Below are 12,983 nucleotides of genomic sequence, written 5' to 3' on the forward strand. Positions count from 1 at the left end.
CAGCGCGGGTTTGGCCTATTTCCTTAGCAACTTATTTCGATTCGAGGTAAGCTTCTCTCTTCTCAATTCTTACTCCACAGTCTTACTTTGGATGCTTCTTTCTGCTTCCTATTGTCATCTTCGGGGCGTGGCCACTGGTCGCAAAACAATGAATGTTTTCATCTTTGCTGTATTCGAATTACATTTGTTCTCTAGGCGATCACAGCCTTGCTTCTTCACGTCATTGCTGGACTCTTTCTTACGTCGTACACAGATTTGGATATCTCACAGAACTTTTGGAATTCTTCGTCTAGTTGATGCACGGATTTCTCGGCGTTGCCATGGGTGCTTTGTGGAGTCGCTCGCTCGCTTGCTAGATTTCCATTTTCTAACACGTTGCTGCTCAGATGGAGAATCAACTGGAGCGTCTTGATCCTTGCTTGTACACTGGTATGCACGAAACTCTTTGCTTTTGGCTCGATGTTCTCACTGTCTGGAGTTGCAGGTCCGTGCTGTTGGAGCGATTGGCTTTGTGTTTCTGTGCTCTTGGCTGGTCAAGGATAACACCCTCAACTTGGTACAAAGAAATTCATTTGGCTTACCTTGACCAAATGTTCCTCTTCTTTTGCAGATCACCATAGACACCCATGCTTCGCTCTCGTACATGGTGGCCGCAGTGGGGATCAATATCTCGCTTACCTCGCTTACAATGCCGACCATCTATGCTGTGTTCACGTCCTTGGTAAAGTTTCTCCCAGTTTTAGAGCGCCTCTAGCTTATCGTGAACTGCGCATCGCTTGTTTTCCTCCTCCATGTTTTGTACGCGATGATAGTTCAGGGCCTGGGAATCAAGTCGTCACTGGCGGTTCCTGGCTGGATGTCGAGATCCATGTAAAATCAAAGGATGCTTACCCGGAATTCATCCTTTTGTACAGACACCATTTCTGGCGTTGATATAAAAATCGGGGATGGTGAAAATTCCAGCTTTAAGTTAGAGCACGTTCTCTCTGTTTATCAAGAACGATGCCCAAGCCTCGCTCGAAGGAGCTACAGGCTGAACCCAGTGACCAGGAGTTCGGCTGGGGCGGACAATGGCGCTACCAGTGCCCTGTCCGCGGCCTCCATTGGATCCGGTGGGAGAGACCCGCTAGAACCCTAAAACATTGGTTCCTCGCATTGCCTCGCACGTCTTGGATAAGGTAGATATTTTTATGAAGAATGTTAAATGGATCTACTTTTATAATTATTCTAGCATATTCGGAAGTATGTTTAAGTTACTTTCACCTCGTAAGATATGAAGTTTATGTTCGTTAACAAATAGGGTTTATATTATGGAATCTAATTAAAATGATTTCTGTATACTGTTATTAAAGTGATCCGGATATTAAATCAAACTCTCCAACAATGTTCAATCCTTTTCCTGTAAAGCCTATGTAACAGTTTTCTTGCTCACCTCCTCCTGTACTTGCCTCTTGCTGTCAAGTTGCGTGGGTATTTTTGAGGATTTGTGGTCCTCATATGATATGTTAAGTCATCTTATACTCCTCTGGGGACCGTTAAAACATTCTCTCTCGGCTGAACACCTTTTAGGGTTGGCCATATGGAGGAGCAGGAGGAAGTGGATCGCCTCTTCAAGCGTAGGGCCGCGCCGCCGGGCTTGAGAGAAGCCGTGGATGCGACGCTCGAGTTGCGGAGGGTCATCTCCTCCTTCAGGTACAGTTGCTTCCAGTCTGTGGAGGGTGGAGCTCTGTTCGAGACAGTCCAGGCGTGGTACATGGAGAAATACGTACCCAGTTTCAACCTGGAGGAGTACCCCAAGGTACACACTGTGTCTTTCTCTCGCTGTAGAGTTTAATTTGCTGCTGTAGGGCCTGGAGGAAAGGAACCCATATGCACGGTATAAAGATCAACACCCAAAGGCTACGGAGGGGTGGTGGTCATCAAAGCTAGATTTCTTGCTTGATGAAATCCCCCGCGGCAACACAGAACGGATGTCGCTCGAGCGATGTAAGTTTCCCTTGTAGCCAGATCAAAATATTTACAAGAAGCAATGAAACAACAGGGACTGTAAGTGCAGCGGAGCTGGAGCAGCTCCTGCTAGATCTGAGTGACCGTGGCGGAAGGCTTGCTCCTCTTATTACTGTGTGCCCTTACCTTACACACTTAGAGAACATCTATATTGCCGTGTTGGACGCGCGGCTGTGGCTCAGCTATTCAGAGCTTTCTGTCGAACCCCTTCCGGATAGCGGGTCATGTGAGTGAGCCTTCAGCACTCTCGATGTTCTTTGTTGTTCATGCATGGGTTTATAGACAAGGCGATTCGTGAGGGGTCCGCTCGAGCCGAGCGGCAGCTGCAGGGCCAGCCTCCCTCCACCTTCTACGTCCTCGAGATGCAGGGTGAAGTGAGCAAATACTTGGGCAAGCTCGCCGACCCGGCGAGGTACACAGTACGCTACGTGACGCCAATGAATTTTGAGCCAGAGAGCCGCGGCTGCTACATGGCGAGGATGTCGAGATTGCGGCGGGGCTTCCTGGACAACCGCGGGATGTCACTGGAAGAGATTGCAGCAAGCCTGGCTGCGGTGCCCACTGACGACGAGGAGTTCAAGGAACGCTTCCTCGAGCACAACAAGGAGTGTGAAACATCGTCCATGGCCAAGCTCCTGGCTCGCCGCGTATACAACATCGAGGTCTAGCGATGTTGTGTGTTTCTTTCAGTTGTTGGAATCAAAACAAGAAAAATATCTGCTTTTCTTGCGACATGCCATACATAAAACTGGAATTGTTCCTTGCGTCGAGTTCGTTTCTCACTTGGATTCTCCTCCCAGGAAATCTGAGAAGAACGATGAGGAAGTATCAAAAAGATAAAAGGAGAGCGAAGAACATTGAGCGCAGAGCATGCGCCTCCTCCCACGGGTCTCCAAAGCACTATTGACGGCCTTCCGGTTGGCCTGAGAAGGAAGAAGCTAGCGTTTGATCAGTTTTAAAGTGCTCTAGAGATGTTACCAGGATCTTCTCTCGATCTTCGAGAGCGTCATTTCTACTGACTCGATGCGTCCAGTGCCGCCGCAGCACCCGCATGAATCAGTGACCCTCGAGGTGACACTCAGCCGGTCCTGAAAGCTCCATATCAAGTCAACTGTCACGAAGAAAACTGATAAACAACAAGATGAGATACCCGTGCTCTCGTCATTTCCATGAGTCCGAACTCTGAAATTTCCAAGATAACAACTTTAGATCGGTCCCGCTCAATGGCACTTTCATGACCTGCAGATATCCCACAATATCCCGGCTCGCTGACAAAGTTTGGATTCTAGAAGCTTACTTGGATCCTCCTTGTCAACAACTATAATCCCACCAATGCCCCGTAGCCTCTGTCGCAATCTGCACAGAGAGTTTTTACCTGTCGAGGAGCAGCGAGATTTACTTTTAAGAACACACAGAAATATAAGTTCCTTGATTACGTCCAAAAGTCTTCACCTTTTGGTATGTTTGAGACGAATCCACGACAAACGTTTCAACCTGTATATACTGGTTCAAAGAACGAAGACAGCATACTATGAAAAACCTTATTGTTGAAGAGATCACCTGAGTACCTGCCCCATGGCCCTTTGCAACACAGGGACCGGGTCTTTTCAACCACCACCACCAGCAACCTCCGCTGTCTCCACACGTCTCCATGAGGCGTGCCAATTCCTTCTTGAGCTCTTCACGACTGCGGCCAACAGCCTCAGTCCTCACGGTAATACCAAATGCAGCTCTCTGGCAAGCTACTTGAGCCGACTTCTTTCCAGCCTGTTGATCTTGCGAGTAACTCCAGTGGTCGAAGCTTGAGGAACCAGTACCTGCACTACATCTCTTAACTTCACACATTCTTTCTCTAATACTTCGAGACACTTACCCAGTATCGTCCCGCCAAAGTCACAGGTGGTCCTTTCTTCCGAAGAGCCTCCTTCTTAACTCGTTGACTTCCCTCCAGGCACCTATCTTCCGCAGGACAGTAGCCGGCTTTACGCTTGTCTTCCATCGATCTGTTCCATCTCCTCCCCGTTTGGATCGTCCACAGTTTCTTCACTTTGCTGTTTCTCAAACTATCCTCCTCGTTCCCCTGAGCTTTATCGTCAACGGGATTTTTGTGGAGATTGGATCTTCTAAGACGGCATTTCTGGAAGTTAACATGCAGTAATACCTGCAAGCTGCTTCACGACGCCGAGGTAGACGTTGCCAACTTGGAAGTTCAGTTGACAAGAGCTTCTTGTTCTCGACGACCTGCACGGAAGTTGATGAGCTATGTCACGAGGTTCCGGAACTTCTGGCTCTCGCTCAGGAAAATGCTCTCGAGCAGCCATGTCTCTTTCCGCTTTGGAAAGAATCTAAAATTTCGGCCACTTGGTCGTGGCGTTAGTCCGGAAACTTGCCTGATCATCTTCCAAAAACCTTTTGATCTGTGAAACTCTTGCAAAGCTGCCAGAAACGGGTCTTCCTCTCCTCTTGAGACATGGAGAGTTCTAACTTCCGAGGGCGAAGAGTCGTATGTCGGCACCCGGACAACGTAAGAGTTCGCACCTAGAAACTCTAGAATGAATGAATCAAGCTAGTGAAAATCTCTAAAAATCACGGACGAACCTGTAAGCCATTTGGAGCTTCAACGATCCATCATCCTTTACCACGAACCGACACAAGACCTGTGAGAGTTCTCCAAACTCGCTGTAAGCCTGCGCCAGTCCATGGAAAAACGATCCTAAGATCATGAGCCAGAGAAAAGTCTAGATGGATTAGAATGACCAGGAAACTCATAGCAAAGTTGTTCTCTATCGGGACAACGGCGGGTGTTGTGTTAGTGGAGATCACTATCGTTCCGAGGTAACTATTCTCATTTATCTGTTTTTTCCATGCTTCTGTGTGCAGTATAATCTTTTTTTTTTCTTTTTGTTTTCGTTATGTTGATTGATCAATCTTTTATTTTCTTTTGCAGGTGCTAGTGGCAGACGTGAACATTGGATACGAGGACATTGTCAACAGTTGTTAAAGTTTGCTCTCCCGCTGAAAACTTATATGGGCTTTGGCGCACCAAGTACTGGGATTCAATGGCACTAATGTCGAGAACTTGAAGCATTTAGCAAATGTGGTGGAGAGCTGCAAAGAGGAGTTTGTCAAATTTGATCTCAACCATCAACATGTTCCATAGCTCAAAGAATGGAGTCCCGGTTCTCGGGAATATTTTTTTATACGTTATGTTATTTAGTACGTTAAGTAATACATCAAAATAAAATATTAAATTAGTAAGGATTTAAAAATTGCAAGCAACACAACTAATGAGATACACTTGTCCAGACACTAAGAATTCTTTTGGATTTTGCCGATGGAAACTTGTTTTAATTTGTGAGTTAGGTAAATGAATCTTCTTAAAGGTAAATGAAGCAACAAATTATAATTATATTTTTTTGGGGTATATGTTCTCTTTCCCCATCTCACTCCACCATATATCAGTATTTCCACTTTCGTGAAGGTTTGGGTGTGCTTGATATGGATCAAGCAGGAGAAGTTGGACACCACCTTTCATTGGTTATGATAGCTGGAATACCTCTATATACATCTACAAGCACAACACAGGAAGGGTCTACCTTTTCTGCAGAAATCCAAGCTAATAGGCAATTGTTTAATCTTGCATTCTACTTTTTTAGTGCACGTGACCTCACTCTACAATGCTATATAGCATTGGGAACTCCAACTACAAGGGTTTCTAACAATTTAATCCACGAAACACTAGGAGATACCATGGACCGAATTGCTGATGAAATTCTTAATTCTCGTCCTGCCCTTGGCTTTGTGATAATTGTTACTGATATTGGGGTGTTTGGAGTCTCTTACATGATTCGCAATTATGTAAGACCACACATTGGCACTAATGATTCAAGCAGGATTAATCTTCAATCTTGCAACCCTTTCTCGGCCATGCTTGTTAGTGGTACCAGGATTAACCCCTTTTCAAGGCTTGGTCCTGGGGATCAAATTCATTTAGGAGGGAATACACAAATTGGAGTAATCGTATTGTTCATGGATTACACTTGCAACTTGATTATCTACATATATACTACTAGCAAGTCACTTTGGACCTCTGAAACTCATGGATTTGGGTTCGATTGCTATGTGCTCATGCAAGAAGATGGGAACCTGGTAATCTATGGATCACTTGGAACATCATTTTGGTCAAGCTTTTCTTTTTGTGTGCCTTCTCCTACATGCATTGCTCCATCATTTGTTGCTCTTGGACCCAGATGCAGGGTTGGTGTGTATAGATATGGTGCTCCGGCAGTTGAAGTCTGGTCACCAGGTGATTTTTGCTAAATTCACATAAAAAGTGCTTTGAATAAATTTTAAAGAATAAAATGTAAACTAAACCATTGGAAGTTGTCTTGCAATTTTGCTAGTTTGGTAGAATTTTCTTCTTCCATGTGTGCCTTGGTGGATCGCCATTCTCGCGAGCGTCACCACTGGGCTTCGACGCATTCCTTGGCCGATGAATACTGTGCGAAGGGACACTACTTCTTTCACAGGGAGGAAGACTCGGCTTGCAAGGGAAAGAGGCTACTGGAGCCTTTTCGGTGCAGCAATCTGTGGATTTCGTCTCTTTCGAGGCAGGGAGAAGAAGGGTCGAGCACGCCATGCTTGCATCCAGCGCGGGTTTGGCCTATTTCCTTAGCAACTTATTTCGATTCGAGGTAAGCTTCTCTCTTCTCAATTCTTACTCCACAGTCTTACTTTGGATGCTTCTTTCTGCTTCCTATTGTCATCTCCGGGGCGCGGCCACTGGTCGCAAAACAATGAATGTTTTCATCTTTGCTGTATTCGAAAAACATTTGTTCTCTAGGCGATCACAGCATTGCTTCTTCACGTCATTGCTGGACTCTTTCTTACGTCGTAGGTATTTCCTCGCACAGATTTGGATATCTCACAGAACTTTTGGAATTCTTCGTCTAGTTGATGCACGGATTTCTCGGCGTTGCCATGGGTGCTTTGTTGAGTCGCTCGCTCGCTCGCTAGATTTCCATTTTCTAACACACTGCTGCTCAGATGGAGAATCAACTGGGGCGTCTCGATCCTTGCTTGTACACTGGTATGCACGAAACTCTTTGCTTTTGGCTCGATGTTCTCGCTGTCTAGAGTTGCAGGTCCGTGCTGTTGGAGCGATTGGCTTTGTGTTTCTGTGCTCTTGGCTGGTCAAGAAAAATATCTTCAGCTTGGTACAAAGAGATTCTCTTCTGAATGTTCCTCTTCTCTTGCAGATCACCATAAACACCCATGCTTCGCTCTCGTACATTCCTCGCTTACAATGCCGACCATCTATGCTGGGTAAAGTTTCTCCCAGTTTTAGATCGAAAGCTGACCTCTAGCTTATCGTGAACTGCGCATCGCTTGTTTTCCTCCTCCATGTTTTGTACGCGATTATTCTTCAGGGCCTGGGAATCAAGTTGTCACTGGCGGTTCCTGGCTGGATGTCGAGATCCATGTAAAATCAAAGGATGCTTACCCGGAATTCATCCTTTTGTACAGACACCATTTCTGGCGTTGATATAAAAATCGGGGATGGTGAAAATTCCAGCTCTAAGTTAGAGCACGTTCTCTCTGTTTATCAAGAAAGATGCCCAAGCCTCGCTTGAAGGAGCTACAGGATGAACCCAGTGACCAGGAGTTCGACTGCAAGGAATGACCAAACAAACACCACACTGCATCAAAAACTCAAAGAAGAAGATTTCAAAGTACCTCCCACCCGGTGCAATATATGTGTCCCAGCCTCTTCGAACCTGATAAGTACGAAATCCCAGGCGTACTCAAACCTCGCGTTCCCATGTCGATTCTGCTACCATAGTAGTAGCGGTAGAGGTCGGGAGGCAATCGTTGATCCAGTTCCTCACTTCTTTTCGTGTTACTAGGCTGTGGAGTTGCTTCTTTGATGGTATTTTCATCGTCCGTGGAAGGGTTCCTTGTTGTTTGCTCTTCGGCATTTGCAGGAAAGGCTTCAGCAGTAGCTCCGCCAGCCTGTCGCTCTTCTGCTTCAACTGCGGCACGGACGCTCTCCGTGAATGCATCATCATCCTCTGGGAATAGATGGCCTGTGAAAACAAAAGCAAGAATGTCAAAAAGAAGAAACCATAGATGAACGAAATGGTCCCAACCTGGCGTCTTAAGTTTCTGGATGCGAAGTGAACGCAACTCCTGGAGTTTTTCAACAACTAGCACCATTTCCATCTGCAAAGGAAGACGGGAAAAAGTGTAAGCGAGTACATAAACAGACATAGGCTGCACCTCTTTCTCCAATCGCAACCTCGCCTCCTTAACGGTTTTCTTTTGAGCAACATCGTTTATCTTTTTCCATCTGAGCAAACCTGCTGTCAAACAAGAAAGGAAGGAAGAAAGAATCTATCATACCTTCTTCTTAACAATGTCTCTTGCAATCTCACGAGTTCTCCATTCCTCCGCTTGACGATCGGCTTCCTCGAAAAGTTTGTCCGCCTAAACAACGAAGAATTGTAAGCAACGAAGCATAAAGCTATAGAACAAAAGAGAAAAAGAGAAAGAATCTAAGAACTTACCATTCTCCTCTTCTCGGCCTCGTGCTGCCTCTGATCTTGCGACGACTCTCCAATTTGATCCTCCTTTCCCGAAATTTTGCCACAGCAGTGATGCCGCATTTCCATCCACGACGCCTTGCAGCGGCAGGCGAAGCCCCTCGATCATGCCGATCGATCTCCCGCCGCAAATGCCGAGCTGCTAAATTTTCCCCCATCAATCTCTTCCGGACCCCGAATCCCATCGATGTAGTGCTTCCTCGCATGGAGGGCATTGCTAGCGCGCGCCTCTCCCTGCCCTGGAACGCCCTCATCCTCGGCTCGCCTTGCATGTGATCGATCGGCGCCGGGCTCTCAAGATCACTTACACGGCCTTGAGCAGCTCGAGGTTGAATCCATAAACCCTAAACTCCTGTTCCACGTGGAGCGATCTCAGCCGTTTGCTCTCAACGGTCGTGGTCTAAGGGATTGCATTCGCATCGAATGGAATTTCATGGGCACAACATAGTGCGCCGATTCACCTGCCTAGAAGCAAAGTGAGGTATGAAAATCTCAAATCTCTTCCAAGCCAGAGATTTCGTTTGGTAGTTAAAGGTCGTTATTCTAACAGGAAAAAAAAAAGAGGCTTACTTCCCAAGAAAGTATGAGTAACTGGAATCGTCTGCAAAGTAATCCCCCATCGTGAGTCAAGCCGAGTATCATTCGATCCTTGTTCCTGCCGTAGAAGACCAAGAGAGCCACGCACGACGAATACGGGGGACCTCTTCCAGATATTTGCTTCTTAAAAAGCACTTTCAAGTCTGGCTCAAGACTTAGCATGCTGACTGCTCGGCAGCTTGTTGAATGCTACTTAGCATTCAACACCACGTCCATTAAAATCACGTTGGCTCCTGGTTGAGGAAGATTCACCCCGGAGAAGTGCTCAGGCAGGACTTGAAATTGCTCCAATTCATGGAGGGAGCAATCGACAGGATTCAGTAGCATCGCATGAGAGAATTAAGTACCAATCTAGTGAGGGCTTGGTCACGGCAGCGGCATGGATTGAACAGAGGGAGATCACGAGGGCAAGAACGAGAGGAATCGCGCGCAACAGAGGGACAAGAGGAATCACTTGCAAGAACGAGAGGAATTGATTGTAGCAGAAAGAGAATGGGAGTGGAATGCTTACCGAGCCTGTGGGGGTGTAGAGCGCCACTAAATCGCTCCACCTCGATTTTGCACACAAATCTAGTGGCTCTTCTACAGCATCACCTTTCATGCCCAGACAAAACATAACAACTGTTGAATGGAATGGATCAAAGTAGGCATCATCACCAGCGCCGAAAGGATGAGGAGGATGAGGCAACACTCCGAAGTCCTGGTCTTCTGCTGGAGTTGCCGCTGATGTTGGTGTTGATATAGCCAGATTGCGGCCTGGAAGGCCTGTGCTTGTACTTGATCGGAGGCGAGAGCTGTAGCTCATGCAGAGCTTCTCCCTTCTGGAGACTTTTCAGCAATTCTAACTGTGCAGCAAGAGACCATCACAGTCAGTCGAGAGAAAAGAAATCACTAGACTCCCTGTTTCCACATTGGTTCCCGTGCTTCGTTCGTGGCATTTCCCTTTACGATCTTGAGGAAAGCTCCCATTGTTGCAATTTGGATCCATGCCTACCATGCAAACCGGGCACCAGTTTGACTTCGAGTTAGTGTCCTCCATGCAGCTCATGTGGACTAAAACACATGAGAAAAATTTGATCTTCCACAAACGTGTGACTACAGATGCTGCAGCTGGCAGTCAAGGGACTTAATCCATGGACACTTTCAGTATTTGAATGTCGTGAAACATGTCAGTTTCAAGTATCCGCCTTGCAGTACCCTGTAAGTCCTTGTTAAGAATAAATTGGCCGTGACATCGTAGAGTTGGTCATTGAAGTATTCAAGAGTTATACAGAAAGCTTGTAAGATGAAAAAAATTAGTTAAAGCACTGAAAGAAAAAAAACAAAAGAAAAATAGGTGTTTTACATGTTCTTCTTAACAAGGTGATGGGTTCTGTCAATGCAGATATCACGAAGTTAAAAGTATGGCGTGGTCAAGAAACATACTATAAAGTGCGGATATGTCGTCTCCTTTTCGTGTATAGACCAACGCGGACACCTGAGCAGGAAAATTTCTACAAAGCATTTTCAGGAACAATGCTAGGATGCCAGTCTTCCGCGGAAGATGTCCATATAAATTCAATGGAGATGTTCTTCTGTGGAAGGAAGATGTTGCATGTATGAAGTGATTGTCCCAGCCTTGGTTCTTGGCGCTGTGCAAGCGCCGTCATCCTAAACGAATCTCAGCTTGTACAGCCTCGAAGTGCGCATATCCTCTAACACAATTGAGAAATTTCCAACTCAAACACAGGTCATGAGTTCAAATTCTCTCCTTTCGCCTCTTTTATCCAAGTGAATGCAGTGGAGGACCACAGTGTGTGCTCCAAACCTTTTGTAGGAGTGTCAAGTGTAACATCTTCAAAACTTTATAGCCATTGTTCACTTTGCAACCTGGAGCATAAATCTGATATTGGGGCCACATATAGATGGATCATTACATGCACGCAAACCTTCCTAGACAAATGGATAAAAGAGGAAGAATTTGCACTGATGTGTCTTCCTGCATGTTCTATCAAGAATAGAATAAAAAAGAACATGTCTAATCAGAAATTTATAAGTGGTTGTCAAAGTTTAACTTTATTAAAGCATTCCCATTTGAATACAATTAAGGATACAAAAACAAATTACATACCATTAAGTACAATTTTTGTATTTCCAATAACTATGTACAAGCACCATGATAAATATAAAAAAAAAGAACAAATCATTTAATGTGATTTCTAAGTATATAAGAATATATATATATTTTGTGTATGTTTTATCTCTTACTATCAACAACTAGGGAATTTAATAATATGTTGAAAATTAATAATTTGAAAGGGAATAAATGCAAGTTAGTTTCTATAACAACTTTTTTATTTGCCAAAGGTTTTGCAATTTAAGTTAGTTATGAAGCCCTAGATTTCATTGAGCATTAATGTAATATATTTATTTAAAAGAGTTTTGATTACTTTTCTTAAATTTTTAAAAATAAAATATGTTAATAAAAATTCTATTTTAGAATGAAAGATGTACATAATTGCAAAGATGCCACAAAGTGGAAATATATATATTATTTGATAGAATTAACTTTATTATAGTAAATGTTAAAAGTATTAAAAGCCTTGTATTGTTGGTGAATCAAAATGCTTGCATAATAATCACAAATTCAGTATAAATGCCAACATTAAAGTAAAACACACAATCTAAATTAGTACAAATTTTATTATAATATATTATTATCTTTTACTTTATAAAGAGATGGACATAAGCTTAAAAATTTTATAAAGACTAAGTTTAAATATAATTTATGGAAAAATTAAATAAAAATTAATGAGTATTTAGAAGCACACAACTTGATTTTAGTTATAAAATTTTAGATCCGTTTGAAATGTTTTGAAACTATACATTATTTAATATTTATATGGACATATAAAGAAAGGTAAAACTTAAAAAACAATTTGATTCTTTATTAAACTTTGAAATTTAGGTTTTCAGTGATGATAAAAAAATTAGTAAAGATTATAATTTTCATGAAATTTTTCAAAAATTAATGGTATTTTAGCTCTTTTTATTGTATTTTATGATATTTAAGTATTGTCATCATGTATACACACATGATAAAGTATGATACTCATCAGTTATATGGTAAAAACTAACTATAGTATTTTTAAAAATAGGTAAAAATTAGAGTATAAAAAACTTTGACAAAATTAATATTTAAGTTTATATATTTTTTAAATAATTTTAAAAGTTAAGCTTAGGTTTTGCCTTACCCAGTGTAATCTTCCATAAGTACATGCTATTTATTTGGCAAGAAGAAGGAATGTTTCACAAATCGCAAATAAAGTTTTAGTTTTGCATTTAAAGCTTTAAAACTTGAAGTTTCCCTTTCAATTGAGATTAAAGAGAGAAATTATTTTCCATAATAAAAATAAATAACTTTAATGTATATTTTGTATTTTTATAGCTTATACTTGTAAATGTATTAAGTAAAAATCAAACATTTTTACTTAGAAAAGAGTATTTTAAGTATTTTAAATATTTTAATTTAATAATATATAAAAAATTTACTTAAAATTTTTATTTATTGCAAATAATTTAGATAAAAAAGACAATTAAAAAGCTGAAAAAAATATAAATTTGTTTTAGCTAAGAAAAAATAATATAAACATATCCAAAAATAGTTATGTTAAGTAGCTATAATGGATAAATTAATATAAGATTTGACTATAAAAGGATCTTTTGAATTTGCCAAAACAATATAAAATATAGTGTATATGGTTAAATGGTCTATATTGATCCTCCTTTCCCGAAATT

General features: G+C 42.5%; 1 protein-coding gene across 1 annotated transcript; it reads right to left on the minus strand.

Moving 5' to 3' along the window:
- Positions 1 to 135: 135 nt before the first annotated feature.
- Positions 136 to 8,672, minus strand: LOC9659746 (U11/U12 small nuclear ribonucleoprotein 59 kDa protein). The gene is made up of 8 exons (XM_024674201.1): positions 8,574 to 8,672; positions 8,410 to 8,493; positions 8,287 to 8,346; positions 8,157 to 8,229; positions 7,927 to 8,093; positions 7,744 to 7,784; positions 582 to 1,058; positions 136 to 529 (listed from the first exon to the last, which is right to left on the minus strand). Exons 1-7 carry the CDS (start codon positions 8,670 to 8,672, stop codon positions 971 to 973), a joined length of 612 nt encoding a protein of 203 aa, XP_024529969.1. The 3' UTR covers positions 136 to 529; positions 582 to 970.
- Positions 8,673 to 12,983: the final 4,311 nt, after the last annotated feature.

The sequence above is a fragment of the Selaginella moellendorffii genome, unplaced genomic scaffold (genome assembly GCF_000143415.4).
Source record: "Selaginella moellendorffii unplaced genomic scaffold, v1.0 SELMOscaffold_12, whole genome shotgun sequence".
NCBI lineage: Eukaryota > Viridiplantae > Streptophyta > Lycopodiopsida > Selaginellales > Selaginellaceae > Selaginella > Selaginella moellendorffii.